The sequence below is a fragment of the Sphaerodactylus townsendi genome, linkage group LG12 (genome assembly GCF_021028975.2).
Source record: "Sphaerodactylus townsendi isolate TG3544 linkage group LG12, MPM_Stown_v2.3, whole genome shotgun sequence".
NCBI classification, from domain to species: Eukaryota; Metazoa; Chordata; class Lepidosauria; order Squamata; family Sphaerodactylidae; genus Sphaerodactylus; species Sphaerodactylus townsendi.
In genome coordinates this window covers 38,580,306-38,602,291 of record NC_059436.1, presented here as the reverse complement: position 1 = coordinate 38,602,291, position 21,986 = coordinate 38,580,306, and the positions used below count along the sequence as shown (strand labels likewise).

The 21,986-nt window shown below is 41.6% G+C and overlaps 2 protein-coding genes across 6 annotated transcripts in view; one reads left to right on the top strand and one right to left on the bottom strand.

Annotated features, from left to right (window-relative positions):
• ANGPTL2 (angiopoietin like 2) overlaps positions 1-17,595 on the top strand; it is a 35,456-nt gene extending 17,861 nt beyond the window's left edge. Inside the window, exons 3-5 of the mRNA XM_048513569.1 lie at positions 12,850-13,043; positions 14,339-14,609; positions 16,141-17,595. Of these exons, the coding sequence (XP_048369526.1) occupies positions 12,850-13,043; positions 14,339-14,609; positions 16,141-16,340 (665 nt within the window). The 3' untranslated portion in view covers positions 16,341-17,595. The remainder of the gene's footprint in view (positions 1-12,849; positions 13,044-14,338; positions 14,610-16,140) is intronic.
• The window catches only part of RALGPS1 (Ral GEF with PH domain and SH3 binding motif 1), a 240,760-nt gene that overhangs the window by 133,459 nt on the left and 85,315 nt on the right, over positions 1-21,986 (bottom strand). The gene's annotated exons all lie outside the window — the stretch shown is intronic.

The following is a 21,986-nucleotide window of genomic DNA, read 5'->3' as shown; positions in this document are numbered from 1 at the left end:
ATGACTCAGCTTAGGACTGCAATGTAAATGCCTCATATTTTTTACTCCTTTTTGGCTCCCAAAGTAGCTTACAACAATTAAAGACTAATAGAAATATCTATTAAAATATACTTGTAGTGCTGTTCTAAATTTAAACATGATGAAAGGATGCCTAGCTGCTACCTTAACTCTTTCTGGCATTGCTGAGGGCATCTGGTTGACGGCTGGGAGAAAAGGAGTTCTCGAATTAAACCAGTTGCTTAGAAATTCTTAATTAAATCAAGCGCAGTGCAAATGCTACTCACACAATTATTTGCCATATATGTACAACACTGTAATGAAATCACTCTTTAGCAAAACACACTTCCATCCTTGGCAGCTACAGCATGGTGCTATTCAGAACTTTTCTGTACTGCCTCTCTAGAGAATCTGCTCAAGGTAGTTAGAGCAATATAGTATGATACGCTCTCGAAGATCTGGTTTAAAATCCCACTCTGCCTCAAAATCACTTTATATCTTCCAAATAACCCTATGAGATAGGTTAGGCTTGGATCCAGCTCCCCTTCCAGGCCCAACTTACCTCACAGAGTTATTGAGAGGATAAAACAGAACAAAGGGAAAGCCATATCCCATATGCTCCTTGGAGGAAGGGTGGGATATAGATAATTCGGGGAGGGGCAGGGCTCTGGATGCCTGTAGAAAGTCCCAGATTTCAATCTCTGACATCTTCAGTTAAAATTATCTGAGGTAGCAGCTTAAAAGCTCTTACTAGTCACAGTAGATAATGCCATGCTAGATGAACTAACTGTCTAAATACAGGAACCAACGTTGCAAGACAGCTTCATATACTCGTCATATGATTTCCTCCCCAAAAGCCTGCTATACATTGCCAAGTCCCATAATAGGACAGTGCAACAGGAATGATGAACCCTGGAAATGAGGAGTCTGACGTCTTCTTTATAGAATTCCCACACACAGGGTGCCAGATTTGGATTGCAGCTGTGGCACATGTAGAAAAAGGCTTGTCTTCTGTGGCATTTTTCTGGCTTGAACGGTTCCTGGGCAGCATTATTTGGCCTGCTGGTAAAACATCAGAGAGCTCCACTGTCACAATCTGAATTTCAAATCACACTTGAAAACATTGAGGAGAACCCACAATTGATGTCTGACTGTGTCACAAGCTTGGAATCTCAGACCCCCCATAAAGAGGCCGAGATGTTATATAAGTGACAGCCAGAGGTGGGATCCAGCAGGTTCTCACCAGTTCCCGAGAGTGAGTTACTAATTATTTGTGTGTGCCGAGAGGGGGTTACTAATTGGGTCTGCTTTTGCGTTAGAAATTCCATTAGGTCCAAAAATCATACAGTCCTGTTGTTTCCTAAGTGGCTGGTTAGCGAAGGTAGAAAACGGGATAATTCTCCCTGTTGGGCTGTTTTAAAAACATGTGTTAGTAATATGGTAACGTTCCTTGTTTAAGGAAAGTATCCTTCTTTTGATTTCTAGAAACAAAATTATTTGAAAGTATTAAGTATTTGACAGGCAGTCAATTAGAGGAGAAGTAGTTGTTTCTGTTGGCAGTAGACGACAGGACTTGCTATAATGAGTTTAAATTATGGACAGAAAGATACCAGCTGGAAATTAGGAACTTTTTTTTTCAGTAAGAGTTTTTGCAGTAACAGAGAAATTATTAATGCCCCGCCCCCGTCGTGCCCCATCCAGTCCCATTGGCGTTACGCCACTATTTGAATCCCACCACCATGAGAACCTGTTACTAAAATTTTTGGATCCCACCACTGGTGACAGCGGCTTTTAGTAACAAGATTTTTTTTTAAGCGACCAATTTTTGGCAAGATCAAGGATGCAGCAAAACCTTACATTTTCTCCAAATAGTATTTACCAACTCTAATATTTTTCCATGCCACAAATCCAAAAATTAAACACAATGCCGGTACCTTCCTGTACTATGTACTGTTGTCTATTTTTATTTTCTACTGCATTTCTATCCCACTCTTCTCCATACCCAACACTATTCACCCCTTCTTCATTTTACCCTGTTTCTCCGCAAATAAGACATTCCCTGAGAATAAGACGTAGTAGAGGTTTTGCTGAAGTGCTAAATATAAAACATCCCCCGAAAGTAAGACGTAGCAAAGTTTTTGATTGGAAGCATGCCCGTTGAACAGAACACCAAAGCATGCAGCTGTGGAGCAGAAAAATAAGACATCCCCTGAAAATAAGACATAGTGCATCTTTGGGAGCAAAAATTAATATAAGACACTGTCTTATTTTCAGAGAAACGTGGTAGCTACACAACAGCCCTGTCAGGTGGTTTAGATTGGTGGCCAAAGATTACGATATAAAGGTTTAAAGGTTTAAGGTTCATACATGCTACATTGACACAAGAAATGGGATACTTCCAGTTCTGCATGGGACCGCGCTCCCCTTAAAGGGGTAACCTCATAGCTTGAGGGTTCTTTTGGACCCAAGTCTCCTTTTCGATAAGCAGGAGGCAGCAGTGACCAAGGGTACATTTCATCAGCTTTGGCTGGTGAGTCAACTTTGGAGCATGCATGCCCTGGCAACATCTCGACTAGATTACTGCAATGGACTCCATGTGAAACTGCCCTTGAAGACTGTCTAGGACAGTGGTTCTCAACCTGGGGGTCGGGACCCCTTTGGGGGTCGAACGACCCTTTCACAGGGGTCGCCTAAGACTCTGCATCAGTGTTCTCCATCTGTAAAATGAATAGATGTTAGGGTTGGGGGTCACCACAACATAAGGAACTGTATTAAAGGGTTGCGGCATTAGGAAGGTTGAGAACCACTGGTCTAGAAGCTACAGTTGATACAGAATGCTGAGGCCAGAGTGCTGACTGGAGTTCAAAGCAGGGATCATATCACTTTAGTCTTTTTTACCTACAATCACTTCCAATTTGCTGTTGGGCTCAATTAAAAGAGCTAATGTTGACCTTTAAAGCCCTATATGGCTATGGCCAGCAAAGCTGAAGGACTGCCATCTCACATAAGAACCTACCCATCTACTCTGGTCATCTTCGTAAGCCCTCCTTTGGTGCCCCTGCCAGCTGAGGCTAGATGGGTGGCAACCCAAGAAAGGGTTGTCTTGGTTGTGGCAACAAACCTTTGAAACTCTCTCCCACAAAGGGAGATTTATCCACCTTCCTCTACTGTTGTTGTCTGCCAGCAGGTGACTAATATTTTGTTTAGTTTGGCATACCTCCAATGACTCTTTCTGGCCCTCTTCCCTTGTTTTGGTGTAGTGTGCTTATGCGCTTCAGAGGTTTTTATAGAATTATTTATTATTTTAAATGCTGTGTTGGTGTTTAAATGTTTTCATGTTCGCCACATTAGGGACCCTATTGGGATGGCAAGGTGGCTTAACATTTTAAAATAAACTTGTAAAAATCACTACACAGATCAGTTTCATGGCCATTGATACTTGGAAGAAGAAATGTATGAGCTGCTAGTACTACTTAGCTTCCTGCGAGCAATTAACTTAAGCACAAGGGGAACAAAATGTCCCCACGTTTACACAAATCACTGCCAAGAAGCTGTCTGGCCCCATCAATTTGTATGTTACTTCTTCCACACAGTTTTAGCCCTGGGACACCTCCATGTCAGGGATTGTCCCCAAACAGACCAGGCTTTAAGGACTCCTTTCATTAGTAAATAGTAGAGTACCCATGGAAAAGGGCTACGGATTTGCTGAATTCCAGAAGCATCGGGAAGCAGTGAGGTGGTTCTCTGCATAGCCCCAAATGTATCATTGCTATTTCATGCCAAAAGCCAATCCCACATGAGATTCATGTGGCAGAGGCACATACACAGGGCCTCCTTGTCTTTTTCCTTATACCCATGACCACACATTGGCATGGCTGTGGAAACAGGCCCTCGGGACAAGGTTCTTACAACCTGCATTTCCAGATCAAAACCCACGCAGTGCTTTATGGATGGATCAGACGGGCAATGCAATCCTGGGAAGGAGTAGTGGCACCACAATCGAGGACAGCACAGCCCCGGCACAGCTGCACCACAGACAGTCCCTTCCCCTTTGATAGGCCACTGCCTATGCAGCTCCAGGGGCTGTCCCACTAGGTTTGCCAGAATCAGCGTGCACCACCAAATGTGATCAAAAGGGCTCAGGAAGCCGACAAAAGCAGGCCCTACCCCCAAGGACAACTCCTGCAGTGCCGGCTCCTGCACTGGAGGAGCACTGGCACTGTGATGGCACTGGCACCTGGGCGTCAGGCTGCCATGCAGTTCCCTGGCACCGGCACAAGTGCCCTTGGACCAGCGATAATGCCCCTTATGTTGACGCAAGAGGCATTTACACTAGGTCACACTGCCTTCTGAGACTTTCCACTCCCTTTCCGCAGGATTGCCCTGTTAAATGAGTCTCAATTACAAAACACATTTTGGTAATATTTTTAAGTCCCTTCACAGCTAGTGTAGTAATGCTCTACGCATCATTTACTATGCCAAACTGAGAAAACACAATGGCGATTTCAACATTTATTTCCTTCCCCAACCCAGCCAAAATGTGGATTTTATATATAAAAGAATGGGCCTGATTTTAATGATAAATATAGAGAATTTATCTTTCTATGGCTTATGTAATATACCATAAATTTAACAGGAACATTTACAATTTGGGCAGAATTTCATGAACTATGTCACGGTCAGTTTCTACCTCTTTATAAATCCCTAGAGAAAATTTAAAAATGATGGATACCATTTTAGAGTCCAGGAAAGAAAGTCTTGTAACAAAAATTAGAAGCTGCAAGTAAGAAGTCAGATGCCTTAGACAAAAGAAAACAGTCTTACAAACCTCACTATGAGAATATATGAACAATGTCTGTACTGACATAATTCAAGACACAATATTTGGACATTACACATTGTTTTATGAGGATTAAAACCATATGCTTTGGGAAAATTGGTTACCAAATGGCCTTATTTTACACAATAGAATATGTACTCTGATGCTGTTGATCAAATCTTTTGAAAGAGTATCTAATGTGCAAGCATTTGATTACACTGTCACTCTGATAATGCACAGAAAATCAGTTTCATTTTCTGTTTAAATTGTACATGGGTAGTTTTACTGGTTTGGGTCAGCAGATGCTTGAAAGTGAATACCTGCTGAACTCAGAAAGCAGAGGAGTTATTAAATAAGATTTCTACAAATTGGGAATGGGGCTTCATTTCCTTGTCTTTCTCCAGAATACTGCAAAGTAGTAACTGTTACAGAATAATTTATGCAAAATAAGCAATATCAGTCCTTACTCTGAATGATTTATATAGACTGAACAGTTTTTCTTAACAAAACAATTAGCATTTATAAGTATAGAGTACATGCAGCACAAGTAATACCTGATTTTGATTTTAAAAATCTATGATTCTATAATATCTTGGGTAGTGTACACTGGATTATATGACCATATGTACAACTGCCTAATGGCAATATCCACACTGAACTACCACACTGAAATATCCACACTGAACTACCACACAGCAATCCTAAGCAGAATTACACCCTTCTAAGCCCACTGATTTTAATAGACTTAGGAAGCTTAGGACCCTAGGGCCTTCCGCACATGCAGAATAATGCACTTTCAATCCACTTTCACAATGGTTTGAAAGTGGATTTTGCTGTTCTGCACAGTAAAATCCAGCTTCAAAGTGCATTGAAAGTGGATTGAAAGTACATTAATCTGCATGTGCGGAAGGGGCCACAGTGATGAAACAGTCCACTGTGCATTATTGTTCACTGTATATTTCATGGCCACCATAAAAACCACATGTAAACGGCGACCAGTTTTAACAGGATTTGCCATTCCACTCTCCTTCTAATCTTTACTCTCCTTTACTTCTCTTTCACAAATGGCAAAAGATGAACAGAAACCTCTTCAGTACTTGATGTTATACGCAAGCCTAATTAATCAGAAACTGCAACAGAGTAATTCAGTGAACCAAACATTATTTTGTACCCCACCTTGACTTTATCATACACTAAACTACAGGTGTCAAAGTCGCGGCCCTCCAGATGTCATATACTACAGTTCCCACCATTCCCTGCCAGCATGATGCTGGCAGGGGATGATGGAAACTGTAGTCCATAACATCTGGAGGGTCGCGAGTTTGACATCTATGCTAAACTGTACCCACATGTACCCCTTCTACGTAGAATACTATTATGTAAAAATGAGACTGCTTCCATTCCATCATTTTATTTATTGCCAAGTGACTAAGTGTTAATAACATTTCCCAGAGTAGAAAAATATAGTTGAGTCCTTGTTGCAAAACCTTTTTTAAAAGAAAAAGTTCAATTCTGAGACAAGATTCAAAGATGTTACAGCTTGGAAAATCTTTCATATGTTAAGAAAACTGTCAGAGGGCCCCTCATGAGAAGAACTCTGCTGTTGCCTTTGGTATAGATTTAGAAGCAAGAACACTCTGTTGAAATTGCAGAGTGACTACCTGCCCAGGCAATTTCTATGGCATCTGACCTCACCGTAGCTAAATTTGTAGCCATGAGGTAAGGCAAATAGTGGCAGCCTCCCTCAAATGTCTACACCTCTCTTTCTTGGTTCTGAAGCAGAACAGATAAAAAGGAATTTTCTCCTCCTCCACCTTGCCTTCATCTCCTAAGGGAAGTCTGCTTCCCACTCAGATAACTTGAATCTGCGTTCTTGAAAAACTGCAATGTTTCTTTACTGGAAATTTACTGGAAAATTTCCTTGGCTCTAAGGGCCATGATGGAACTGGATCACTAGTCAGAGGTTCTATCGTTTACCTCTGTAGTGTCATATATCTGACACATCTTCATCTTTCCTTCAAAGCCTTTGGTTCACGTCTCAAATGTTGTTTCAAAACAGTAACTTTTCAAAAATGCCCTGGTGCTAGTGCCACTTAACAGGAAAAAGTAGTACTTTATTCTCCGTTTTTTGGGTGGGGAAAAAACCCAGAATGTACCTGTGAACAGTTTCATATTCAGGATCTAAGCAGCACACTGCACACCTGTTGTAACACACCTGCTACAGATTTCATTCCAGGGATATAAATATTAATTTTTCCTAAAGGTGCCGAGCATTGCAGAATGAGCCTCTGGGGAAATTTATTTCCTCTTCTGTAAAAACAGCCTTAAACCCTCCCATCTCAGGAAGTGCTTCATACAGCATTTCTATGTGAATCTAATTCGACACAGCTTCCTTGTGCGCACATCCATCATACTTTAATGCAGCAAAACAAATACACGGCGAAAAGGGTGTGAGACGAAATTCAGCGTGCCAAAATGAACAGAAGCAAAAAGGCTTCCACAAAATCTGGGGGGAAAACCTGAAGCAGCCAAAGATTTTAGTGGGTGAGTGAGAGTGTGTATAAGTGTGTGTACACTCAAGTGGCTTATTTTAAAAAAACGTATTTAAAATAAATTAGGTTGTTTCCTTAAAAGTCACATGGAACAAGATAGTTTTCCTAATTTATGAGCTGAAAAACTGTGCGTTTGCCAAACTTTGCAAAGACACCCTACCTGTTGCTAGGCTCTGAAACACACTACTGAGCATACTAAATTCCATTTAGAAACTAACTCCTATTAGCATGCAGGCTACTATGAGCTTCTCTTACAAACTAGTCCGGTCTGTTGTAGGAAACTAACTGTGGATAACCTGTGACCTGTGGCACCACACACCACAGCGAACAAGAATTCATTTTAACTAAATTATCCATGAGAGAAAGAAGGAACAAAGAACACGCCCGGAAATAAGCTGCATTTGTGTACATGATGCATTTCCTGGTGCCCATTTGCATCTTGGGGATAAAATTCAAAGAGTCTTGAATGGAACTATAAAAAATACGGCGCTTTGGCCCTTTCCACACGGGCCATAAACAACAAAAACGCCGTCCCCAGGGAGCTATTCGCATGGGGGGCACAGCTGCATCGCAGCCGCGCTGCCCTCGCGCCTCCCCAGCAGCACGAAGCCGCTGTTTCCCGACCTCGCTTCCCCAGCGAGGTTTTTGGAAAACAGCAACTTCTAGCCGCTGCCGTGCGAATGGCAGCGGCTGGAAGGTACCATTCCCCCTCACCTTTCCCAAACACCTCACCTTGTCCTCCAGCCTCCAGCGCGTCGCACAGGCCAGGAGACACGCCCCCTCTGCCTTGCGACTTTCAAGCTATCGCGCAGGGCGGGGGGCATGTCCCCTGGCCTGTGTGACGCGGCGGAGGTCACGGTGAGGCGTTTGGGGGACGGCGCAGCCTGTGCGGATGCTGTGCCGTCCTCCCCGTCACGAACTGGGACCGCTCTAGCACGGCACCGATGCTCTCTAACTCCAACTCCCCCCACTCCAGCATTGGCCATGCAGAAATGGCCTTTGTGTTTCTTACAAGTTGACTAAAATGCTGGGTTCAGCCCAGGCAGGTGTATCTTATGTCTCTGATCTTGATGGCTTCTCCCTTTGACCAGCTCAGAGAACGAACTGTCTCTTTTCTTTACACAATGAAATCAAACTGCATCTCTTCCTCAGGGCAAAGAACCAATACTAGCTTTCTTCCACCAGATTGGAGAAGGAGGTTCTTTACAGTAGCCCAGAAGGTGATTTCTTTGTGTCTGCAGGTAGTAATTATTTTGGAAGCAGCTGCCTCCATCATGTCTTCGTGATTGGTCTTGTCAAGTCAGGCAAGATTTCACTGTCCTCACTCTGATTTAGTCCCTTTGTGGAGGTACCCACTACCTTTTCACGGAATTCCAAAAGCACCCAGGTTGGGGATCTTTGGTGCCAGATTGCTACATGCATATTCAAAAACGCTCCCCCCCCCACCCCCACAGAAGTGCTTCTATATATTTACATCATAGCTTAATAATGAAATAAAGAAGTTTTATTTTCAATTGTCCTTCCCACCACATCTTAAAAATGTAGTTTAATATGGCTCCCTTCTTTCTTGCACAGAAACGGTACTGAAGAGGCCACTACCAAAACGCTCTGCCGACTAGATGTTTTGCAGAACGTTGCTAGAATGTGACGCTAATCTCTAAGATGTAACAAATGGAAACTTGGCCAGAATGTGATATATTTAGCACCCTCTGCAGCATTCAGCCTCTGAACTATTTCCGGATCAATTGCTAAAGGCTCTTTCATTCATTATCCCTTTTCATTGAGCCATCACGTCAGTCAATAAACCTTTTATTTTTCCAAACTTTTGTTGGAGGGAAGAAACTACAGCAACAAGAATGATCACTACATCTCAAGTACACATGGGTCGAATCCCCACTACTGTCTTAGCCAGGTTTCAGAACACAAACTAACCAGGTTTGAGGGACGAATTTGCTTCCCGGTCGAATCCCTCTAACTTTCACTGGTTCTTAGAGCCAGTGGCTTTCAAAACACAAAACTAAATCCAGGTTTTGAGGTCTGCTTTGTGTTCTGAAACCTGGCTAAGACGGTAGTGGGGATTTGACCGGGGAGGTCGTCCCTCAAACCTGGTTAGTTTGTGTTCTGAAACTTGGCTAAGACGGTAGTGGGGATTCGACCATGGTCAATATTTTCATGCTTATTGTGTTAATGTGCCTGTAGACCACAGATGCTCAGCTCAAATTGCTCTGAAGATCGTTTTAATAGTTCCATTAATGCAAGTGGGCCACACAGATACATTAAACATAGGAAAATACTGTATTTATTGTTTTATTGTGTTTTACCTGCTGTAACCCGCCCTGAGCCCCTTGGGACAGGGCAAGATAGAAATGTGAATATATAAATAAATATGTTTGCCATGTTTAACCCAAGTAGATCTGTAACAACCTTTGCTCTGCAATCAGTGCAAGGCTGGAACTGTGAGGCAAATCCCTTTTCTGTTAAAAAGTCTCACTGCATCATGCCTATTTTGCTATGAATTTAAAATACAAATTCTCATTCCAGAAGAACAAAAGATGAAATCAAATTTCCATACTTCTAAGTTCATTTGGACTTCTAGTCCACATGATCAACAAGTATAAAATCTGCAAATAGAGAACGTAAATAGAGTGAGTCAGAGAGCTAAAAAAATCATTGTGCAGAGGTAAGGATATGTATAGTTTAAGGATTTGTGTATTTTAAGAAGAAAAATAAGTTGAATTTATATCCCCCCTTTCTCTCCTGTAAGAAGACTCAAAGGGGCTTACAAACTCCTTTACGTTCCCTGCCACAACCAACACCCTGTGAGGTGGGTGGGGCTGAGAGAGCTCAGAAGAACTGTGACTAGCCCAAGGTCACCCAGCTGTTCTGTGTTGGAGTGCACAAGCTAATTTGGTTCACCAGATAAGCCTCCACAGATCAAGTGGGAGAGCAGGGAACCAAACCCAGTTCTCCAGATTAGAGTGCACCTGCTCTTAGCCACTACACCACACCAAGGTAAAGTACAGACCTATGGGGTGATATCACATCACAGTGTTTAGTAGGCAGAGTTTGTTTATGCAGTTGTTTGCCATTACCTTCCCCAAACATCTCCATTTTGCCTCCAGCAAGCTGGGTACTCGTGTTACTGAGCCTGGATGGATGGAAGGCTGAATCAACCTTGAGCCAGCTACCAGAAACCGTCTTCCATCAGGACTGAACTCAGCTCATGAGCAGAGCTTTGACTGCAGTACTGCAGCTTGACACTCTGCACTGGGGGCTCTTTTGTGTATACTTTACTAAGACATACCTGTGGAAACTGACAAAAGCATGGAGATATTTGGGAAAGCAAAGTTCTGTAGAACACAACTGATAACGCCTTGACCAAAAGTGAACTGTAGGACAGGCAGCCCACTGGCAAAGATTCTGTGAAATTTGGAATACGGTAGTCTAACAAGGCTTCTGGAAACCAAGGACCACTAATATATCAATGTAAATTTAAGAAGTATAGTAGCGGTGCTATAGAGATTTAAGAAGAGATAGGCAATGTTTTATAAGGAGGCTGTAGCCCTGGTTGCACTGCAGCTAAAATCCAGATTGTTAATAGGGTTTTTTATTTGATATTTCACCAGTGCTAAAATATCTTATTGCCTTCCAGATTGTATTGAGGGCATAGTTCCTAGCACCGGATCTGATCTATAAAGCTCTAAATAGCTTGGGTCCACAGGATCTGAAAACATGTCTTCTCTCACTGGAAACTGCATGTATTTCAACTTCTGCTTCTGGTGGCTTGCTCCAGACGCCCCCACTGCTTTAGAACAGTTCAGGAGGTGCTGCTTTAGGGAGAGAAGACTGATCACAAGACTTTATCTATAGTGGTCCCCCAGTTGTGGAATAATACTTTTAGGACGCTAAAGTTAGTATCTTTTGAGCACTAGCTAAATATGGCTAACCCCCCTGTTTTAAGTGACTGACTTTTTTCAGTTTCTGACACTGGATAGTTAACAGTAAAATGTTTTATCATATACCTCAATTTCTTACTTTTATTGTGATATATATTGCTCCTTTTTTTGTTGTAGATTGCAAACCACATTGTAGATTGCAAACCATGACTCTTAACAGCAAGCCAAGACTAAAATATTTAGATAAGTATATCGCCAGATATATGTCCATCATTACAGCCAGGAAAAAAATGCTCTGTCAAATTCTGCCATTATGCTTCTTGTGCCCTTCAGAATGGAAAAGTAGGCAGAGTCAGAGGCTATGTGGATCACTTGCTACCTCTTTACACATGAGCCAGCCTTATACGCTGCCAGAATAATAGTCCATTTAATCTTATCCAGTACTGTCCACCCTGATTAGCTTCAGCTCTCTAAGATCTCAGGTAGAAAAGACTTTCCCAATACCTGCTACTTGAGAGTCATTAACCTGAGGTCTGAGAGACTGAAACTGAGACCTTCTAAATGCAAAGCAGATGGGCCTACCACTCAGCCATAGAAGATGGGCCTACCACTCAGCTCATGACACTAAAGGTAGCATACTCAAATATTGTTCCCCTTCTGACGACAGACCATGTTATCTCTGGTTGTAGTGGGTTTTCCGGGCTGTGTGGCTGTGGTCTGGTAGATCTTGTTCCTAACGTTTCGCCTGCATCTGTAGCTGGCATCTTCAGAGGTGTATCACAGAGAGGAGTCTGTTACTGTGACCAGTGAGAGGGAATGTTTAGTGGGGTATATATTGTCCATGTCCCAGGGTGGACATGTTATGTCTGTTCACTGGTTCTGTTAAAAATTCCTGTGTCAGTGTTAGTTTTGACAAGCTATAAAATCCCCTTCCAGAAAAGGAAACCAAAGATATCTCTAGCTATTTGTGGGCACATTTGCATGTGTTTTTTTGTGTGTGCAAGGGAATACTGTATTAAAAACCAGCAAATACAAAAACAGATTTTCTATAGGCAAGTTAAACCAAAAGTCTTACTTCCTTCTTGCAGCAGACTGTCAATACATATTTATAGATGGAGATGTCTGTGCGTGGACCTCTCGCAGAGACCAAACAAGAGATGAGGGTGTGTAGGATGCCAGTGATGTGGGGGAGAAAAATCTTCCATGGAAAGTTTCTGTTCTACATATGTAAATATAGTCTGTTATCTATAATTATCAGGCGTGGTGTGCTGCAAATCAATCATTAGCTGGGCTTAATATGGGAAATGAAGCACGGACAAGCCTTGTACATGGTCCAGGCTGCCACATTTATCTTCTTTTGATGACATTATTTGAATATTCACATTATTCTAATATTAAATTTATTTAAAATATTAAAAGTATTTCAATTTTAATTGGGGACATTCCCTGAATATTTCTCAGAACATCTTCTAATTTGAATTCTCCCAGAAAACTCACATCATTGACCGATGCGCCCTTCCGTCAAGGAATCTCTCAGGCAGGAGGAGACGTTAGCATTACTTATTATGTATCTGCTTTTAACCAGGTCCCTGGAGAGACTGCCTGCAGGCTTTGGAAGATGGCCATGATACCAGTTCAATATACCTTGTGAAACCTGAAAACACAAACCGACTGATGCAGGTTTGGTGTGACCAACGACATGATCCTGGCGGCTGGACAGTAATTCAGAGACGTGTGGATGGATCTGTCAACTTTTTCAGGAACTGGGAAACTTACAAGGTTAGGAGAAATGATGAGGGCTTTTCGTTTCAAGAAAAGTTCTCAAAATCCATGTTTAAAGTCTTTCTAACAAGTGCTTAGGATGCTTAACTATATCCACTAGTTTGCAACTCAGGAGACATTAAACAACTCAGAAGAAAACAGGGCTCCTGGTTGGGGAGGGGTGAAGTTCATTGGAAGAGCTACTGGTGAGCTGGAGAATGGGGGAGAACCAAAGATGCTGGGGAATTTTTCCCATTATGGCCAAGAAAGGCTTTCCAGGTAAGGCACTACTAGGATAAGGCACAGCAGAATTTGGTCTGAAATCTGCAAGTCTTGAAAGCTGGAAAAGACGTCCAGTATAGAGGCATGGGAGATGCTTCCCTGTAGCTTCTTCCTATGCTGTTCTATTAGAGTAGCTGAGTGAGGTATAAGCAAGTTTAGTGGGGTATATACTGCAGCAGTGGTGTAGTGGTTAAGAGCAGGTGCATTCTAATCTGGAGGAACCGGGTTTGATTCCCCGCTCTGCCACTTGAGCTGTGGAGGCTTATCTGGGAAATTCAGATTAGCCTCCAGCACACGCCAGCCAGGTGACCTTGGACTAGGCACAGCTTTTCGGAGCTCTCTCAGCCCCACCCACCTCACAGGGTGTTTGTTGTGAGGGGGGAAGGGCAAGGAGATTGTAAACCCCTTTGAATCTCCTACAGGAGAGAAAAGGGGGATATAAATCCAAACTTTTATCTAAGTAAGCAACTGTTTGGAGCCACACAAGAAGGGCCACTACCATGGTTTCTTCCTTCTCATATTTCATCCTTGACCCTGCTCCGATGATGTTCGAAGAGCACTATAACATTGGCGTGCCCTCTGTGAGTCTCAAAGCAGAATGGGAAGTAGGTATCGGGAAGCACCTCTTATAATGTTAAGGAAACCTAAGACTGAAACGTAAATCTGCACGTCTAAAAGCAAACTGCGTTTTCTTACATGAGCTCATTCATAAACCGTCAATGAGGGAATCAGTCATAAATTCCAAGAGGTGGGCATTGGTCCACAAGAAACCAGACAGACACTTAATAGCTTCCTCAACATCCTTTGGAAAATATTTTTTCCCAGAAACACAACTCACTAAGGCAGAGAACTGAAAAAATCCCAAGGAAGGATCTCACCATAATATTTTCAGAGATGACAGTGTATCCCAGGGAGGGGTGTTTTTTTTTTTTTGCATTTACAATGAAAGCAACATGATCTCACAATAATTAAGGATTGTTATGTAAAGTTGAAGCCATGTACTAATTCACTTACTCTTTTTTTTTCTACAGCAAGGGTTTGGTAACATAGATGGAGAGTACTGGCTGGGCTTAGAAAATATTTACTGGTTGACCAATCAAGGCAACTACAAATTGCTAATAACCATGGAAGACTGGTCAGGCCGTAAAGTATTTGCTGAATATGCCAGTTTCCGACTGGAGCCAGAAAGTGAATACTACAAGTTACGTCTGGGCCGTTACAATGGTAATGCTGGAGATTCCTTCACATGGCACAATGGAAAGCAATTCACTACACTGGACAGAGATCATGACGTTTATACAGGTACATAGGTTACTAGGAATTTTATGAGAATGTATGTTAGATAAAATATTTATAAGATTTTATCTTTATATAATGAACTGAACAAATGGAAAACTAAGTTACTGTTAGTGTGTATGGTATATCACCATGGTGGCGAACCTTTGGCACTCCAGATGTTATGGACTACAATTCCCATCAGCCCCTTCCAGCATGGCCAAGCTGGCTGTTAAGCAAATCTATTTTTGCAGAACGTCCTCCAAGGAGCTCCATGCCCGAAGTCTATTGAACACAGTTTCTCTCCGAGTGGCAGACAGCCTAGAAAATTGGTTAGGCAAATCTGACAACAAAAGCAAGAACCTAGAACCGTGGTGGCGAACCTTTGGAACTCCAGATGTTATGGACTACAATTCCCATCAGCCCCTGCCAGCATGACCAATTGGCATGCTGGCAGAGGCTGATGGGAATTGTAGTCCATAACATCTGGAGTGCCAAAGGTTCACCAACGCTGACCTAGAATGATGGCAGAAAAACGAAGCAGGAGTAAGAACAACCACGAGCCCTATCACCTGAGATGCTGAGCCTACCTGAATTTTGCAGATGGCTTGCTAAATATTCCAGGCAGCTGATTAAGTAGCAAGTGGCCAAAAAGTGACAGGGGAAGTGAGGTAACAGAAGCTATCAATGGTCAGAGAAAATCATCTAAGAGACTGAAGCTCATTTACAGGGTGCACTAATTCTGTTTTGGCCTATTTTCGGCCTTTATTTGTAGTTGCCTCCAACTTTATTTGTAGCTGACTCCAATTTCCCCAATTTCTCTAATTACCACAAAGGTCTTAGGAAAGAGGAGGGACATGATGTTTCTATCCCTTTCTTTAGAGCTCAGAGCAACCCAACCTTTCCGCTGAATTTTCCACATTTCCCACTGAATTCGGCAGAGCTCAGGGATTTCAAATATCAAGCTCATCACTCAGTCCATTTCCCAGTCTGAAATCTCTGTGCTTGTGGAGAGGTTAGAAGTCAAGGGATGAGGTCTCTTTGCTTTGTGTTGATCAAAGGAATAGTTAGTGAAAGACATGGTGTCCGATGCTGAGCTGGAAAAGGAAAATGTCAGGGTTCCTGTTAACACAAGGTTTGTATTGCCTCATAACACTTCTCTCACATATTTTCTGTATGAAAATGGTAAAGAATACACCTTTAAATCAGGATTGGCCTATGAGTACACAAGGGTAGATACAGCATGCTAAGGGAGATATAACTCATGCCACGTAGTCCTGGTTATACCCTTACAAAAAGGGGAAGAATGCTATAGGTGCCTATTTCTTATCTTCCAGGGCAGATGCATGAACTAGTTTAGTAACGCCAAGCAAAAGGATATTTTATCACCACATACATTATGCTGTTCCATTTCTGCCCCCGTGTATTCCTGTATCACCTGTATGGATTGCAGAGCTACATCAAACATTATATAGATAAATAAACATGACAAACCAAACGAACATATAAGGCAATATCAGTGACACTAATATACACTGCTTCTTCCCTTCCATTACAGGCAACTGTGCTCATTACCAGAAAGGTGGATGGTGGTACAATGCATGCGCGCACTCCAACCTCAATGGCGTTTGGTACCGCGGTGGACACTACCGAAGTCGATACCAAGATGGCGTCTACTGGGCTGAATTCCGAGGGGGTTCATATTCACTGAAGAAAGTTGTCATGATGATTAGGCCTAACCCCAACACATTCCACTGAAAGCAATTCTTCTCATGCCTTTAGTGTGAGGCATCAGATGAAAAGCAACTTTTGGATGTGCTATACAGAACACATCTTCTCAGCGATGAAGAATGTAATGTACTGTACATTAACAGCTATTAACTGGAGGACTTGTATATTGTATTTTTGAAGAACTGTTCCAGAACCAAAACGACAAGAAACACCTCTTTTTGTATGAAAAGATTTTTTCTTCGTTTTAAAAAACTGTCAGATAAAATGGACTGTAGATAAACTGAGATGCTAAAAATACTGTCACATCAACTAAATATTTTTGTATTTTATATGCATATTTTCAAATACTGGACATATTAAAACTGTACAGCAAGACGTTTTGATATAAAAAAATTCATTTGACACAGGAAATTATATCCTCTGAAACTATCTAGCCAGTTCAGCACCACAGATAGGTAGCATGATTGTTTCTTGTTAGCTGTTAAGAAGTATCTGTTTTGAAGAGTCCTCATAGTACCTAGTCCAAAAAAGCCCCATTATTTTCTCAAGGCAATATAAGAACTCAAGAAATGAGTAATTTCACACTGTTTGTCAAGCCTTACTTTTATCTCTTTCTGTTACTTCACTTGCCAGTATCCGTAAACTGACCAAGCAGGAGTGTTTCGCATCACAGAAACAGCACCAGCATTTTTAATTGACCGTCCACGTACTTCAAAAGCAACCTTGATGTTATTTTGCTAACATGAGTACCTTTATCATATATAGTACATTTTACAAGTTTCAAGTTATTTTGTACCCCAAGAGTTATTACCAGCACAGTAGTTACAGCAGTAATGAAAAGAGCTATCCAGCTTTGCAGGCCAATGATGGATATAGATATATAATCTATTCATGCACACTTACCTAATAAATTCTGATCCTTGGGAGAGAATATCTGTAATCCAAAGCTATATTTGCCGTATTTCAATATTATTCCCAAATATACACATTAAAAGAGAATTATGAGACCATATTTATAAAGTCAATTGCAGAGAACTAAATTCCAGCACTCTGCTAAGGTAAGTTTCCAAAATAAAATTATTTTAGCACATTATAGGATCAGTGAAAACCATAAATTTTACACTCTTATTACCTCATTTATTTCTTTCCTAGTGTATGGTGTGTGTAAAAGTACTGATGCCTGATGTAGCATGTCCTGTATATAAATGAAAGTAGGGGTTTTAATATATGATCAGATTATCCTTGTAATAATGAAAATGTTTAATAAAGGCAACAAATAAGATTCTGATGTATTTTGGTTTTATTGTTAAATATACATTAGGTACCAAATAAGGGGGAGAAAGGATGAAAGACCAGGTGCTCTATTACTGCCTTTCCTTTCCTTACTGCCTTTCTGGTTTGTCATTTTAGAGCTAAACTATGGCCCCTTCCACACACGCAAACTAATGCGTTTTCAAACCACTTTCACAACTGTTTGCAAGTGGATTTTGCCATTCCGCACAGCTTCAAAGAGCACTGAAAGCAGTTTGAAAGTGCATTATTCTGCATGTGCGGAATGAGCCTATGTTTAATAAAAGTACCACCACCACCCCACAAACAAAAAACTCCAGAAAGTATTATTATTATTGATTATTTATTCAATCTGGTATACCGCCCCATCCCTGGAGGGCTCTGGGCGGTGTACAACATGATCAGCATAAAATACAAACAACAAGAGGAGCGAGTAAGTAACAACCAATAAATAATACCTAACATTAAGAACTCAGCCCCATAAACTCTAAAATATTAATTTAAAATAACGATTGCTACATTAAATTGGCGTCCCACAAAACCCTTACTTAAAAGTCCCCCTAACAAGTAACGTCGGTTTGTTCTGGTACTGTCCACAGTAGCTGTGAAGTGGCATCACATATACATTATCTTGAGGGGTTGGGGGACAGGAAGTGGGGGGGGGAACCCTAGCTTCTAATTATTAATATATGCATCAAAATAGAGGCTGTTATACACCCTCAGACTCAGTAAATAAAGAACAAATAGTACACTATTAAATTCAGACAATCTTGTACAGCCCTGATTTGGAGGGCCCAATCTTGTCTAAACTCAGAAGATAAGCAGTCAGCTCTAATCAGCATTTAGATGGGAGACCACCAAGAAATACTAAGGTCTCTGTGCAGAAGCAGGCAAATCCCCTCCATTAGTCTCTTGCCTTGAAAACCCTCTGAGGTTGCCATAAGTTGCCTGTGACTTCACAGCAAAAACAAACTTTTTTTCCGCATGTAACAGAGAAGCAACACCAAAGACTGAACATAGATTAGGACCACACTTAACCACAAGGTCAAGGGAAGGTTCCGGAAACATCACTGTTGGATGCAGCAATGTGTCAAAGAGTAGTAGGCTGGATCTCGTCAGCATTTTCACTTCCTCCTTTCCCCAATGCACCTCCATTCTAAAGCCTCCATCCCACACTGTTTTTGTACATTTTGGTCTCTGATCCCCTGCATAGTGGACAGCAGAAAAGCTGGTTGGATCCAACCTGTTGTACTTAATGCAATAATTTTCCACCGCATTGTCTTGCCAGGTGCAACCTCTAACTCCACATTTATTTAGCGTGTTCTGCATGCAGCTCCTCCTTGAGGGCCTCACCCTGAAAATGCTTCAGAACAAGCAGCTGCCTGCATTGCTCCCACTGAATGGCCCTTTAACACTCCTTTGTACCCTGTTGTGGCTGTTCCAGGCTATAAAGCAATTACACATTTGTTCTTCACTTCTTTCCATTCACATGGCGTTATATTATTGAAAGCTCCGTTTTTTACAAACACACCAACAGACATCTCCTACTTTCCTCATTAACTTTTCAGAATAAAACTATTTTTCAACCTTCATCTGTTTGTCTGGAACACATGGCTATGGACACAACACATAAAAATATGAACGTACAGATGTTTTCTAAAATCTAAAAAGCAAATGTCAGAAGCCCACTGACTTCCATAGGAACTGTAAAAACCAACAACACACGGAGACCCGCAAGAAACTTGCAGGGATAGGAGGGCAGAGGTTTTCTCCCATCCTCCCTCCCTCCTTCCTAGAAATTTAATTATTTATTTATATATTCAATTTGGTAGACCGCTCTACCCCCGAAAGGGCTCAGAGCGGTGTACAAGCCAAACAGGAAAACAATAAATTGCAACTAAAAGGAAAGAACAAATCAAATTAACTCCAATAAAATCAATAAAATACAATAAAATCAGTAGCAACAATAATCCACCCATAATTAGATGGATGGTGTCCAGTCCTAACCCCGGGAGGGGACCAGCAGATTTTCAAATAAGCAGATGGTACATAGGGCAAGAGGGAGGGGTGGATTCAGTGGCCAGCCCCCTCCTCCAAAAGCCCGGTAGACAGCTCCAAGACTCCCCGAGGCTTCCCTCCCTCTCAACAGCGCACAGAAGCTTCCCCCCTCTTTTTCTCTCAACAGCACGCTGAGGCTTCCTCCTACCCTCGTTTCCTCTCTCTTGGAGGATGTAGAGCAGCAACAGCAGCAGCAACAAAAATTCTTAAAGCAGTAGTGTAACTAGCCGAGGCTTCGATTTCAACAGGACAACACTGATATCTACAGTTTATGCCAGATAGTATATTTATTTATTTATTTATTTTATTTTTGAAACTTTTATACCGCCCCATCCCCGAAGGGCTCTGGGCGGTGTACAGCAGGTAAAAACAATAATATAAGGTAAATAAAAACATTAAAAGCAGCAACAGTTAACAACAGTTATCAGAAGAGTAAAAATATAAATATGAATGGGCCCTACATCTTAATTTTAAGATTCCCTCTCCTTTCCCACCCCCAGGGGAGGCATGGTGGCTTCGCTAGATGACAATGACCCAATGTAAAACGTCACGGTCGTTAACGTATTTTGATATGCTGGTATCGTTCTTTTTACGTCTCAGACGTGACTAATTACAATAACCTTGAAATGACCTACGGTAACAGCTAGCATGATAACAGCTCCAGCATAATACATGGGAACATATAATTGAGGTGGACGGTCTAACAAATAAAAAAGTTATGGGATTTGGAAAAGGCTCTGGAATTTTTTAAAAAGTTCTCAAAAGCCACAATTTCCTCAAGCCACAAAAATTGTGCTGCGTTCAACGAAAAATCAACCTCATAATCTTCAATTTGAATCTACAGTTTCTCCTCCCTTCCTTTTTCTCCTAACCATAAAAGCTACAAGGGAGAAGACCCCAGAAATATGCTCATTCCCTTTGATGTTAATACTACTTCATTAATTCCAGCTATGTTTCTTTTCCACAGCAAGCTACCCCCAACTTCAACTACCATCAAGTTCCGCCATGCTTTCCTGGCAGCTGTTTTACTAGCTGTGCACTTTTAAATTTAAGATTAAAGATTACTGCCCTTGGTGTGGGGAGAAAAAAGGTGGTCTAATTTTTTTTAAAAAAAATAACATTTTAAAACATTACAAAATATGCTAAGCTTCTTGCAAAAATCCATCCATGCTTCTTGCGGTCACTGTTAGTTAACTGATTCTCCAGAAGCAGGGAAACAGAGCATAATTGCATGCTGACGCTATAGCAACTACCCACAAGACCATTGCGTTGGAGTAGGAGGAGGGAATATGGAAAAGCACCCATCAATCAGAACCTGAGCTGCAATACTAATACCAAAGAAGGGAAAGGTAGCAGCAAGGAAAGATCTTGCAAACCAGGAGCTGCCAGCAAAATACTTGCCCTATTCCCTGAGTAAAACACTATGTGAAATTTAACAGAAGCTGATTGAGAGAACAGCCCATCCAGAGATCTTTACGTCCCAAAGATGTAGAACAATGGAAAGAAAAATGATCTTCACCAATGAACTGTCCCCCGGCATCCTGCTGCCAGTCCCCATTGGGATTGTGTGCTAAATGGAACATGTCGTTTGAGTCTCGGCGGCTCTTCTTTGCCGAGAAGAAAAAGTGAGCTTTTTGTAGCCTTCACCGTTTTTGTGCTGCAACAAATAAAATGTTACGGTGGTGTAGTGGCAAAAATGGACTAGGATCTGGCAGACCCAGGTTTGAATACAGATGTTTCCACAAAAGCCTGCTGGGTGACTTTGGGCCACTCATACACACTCAGCCTAACCTACTGCACAGGGATGTTATGAGGATAAAATGGCAAGGAGAAGAACAAGATAAGCTGCTTTGGGTTCCCAAAGGGGAGAAAGGCAAGGTACAAAATGAAATAAATAAATCCCTATTGTTCCACATCATCCTCTTGCTCATACAGCTTCAGAAACTCTCTTCCCATTTTCTTTTTATTCTTAACACAGATCTGTACCAGTGACACTGAAGTTCAAATGGAAAACTTGGATGTCACAAAATAGGTAAAACTGTCTCCACAAAGTACAACTGCCAATCAATGGAAAAAGCATCAGAGAAAGAAAAACAGCAAGATGGGCGGATAAACAGAATGCATGCATATTCCTCGTATTACTCTTGTCCAATACAGATAACTTTTATCCAGTTAAGAGGGAAGCTTTACTGTGCATGTAAATTCTTCCATACACAAACACACACACCTAAACTATACCTGTCACTACAAGTCAGCAACATCTTAGAATCTGACACATACACAAAATATGAACAATGTGGCCAGAAATACAGTGGAACCTCGTTT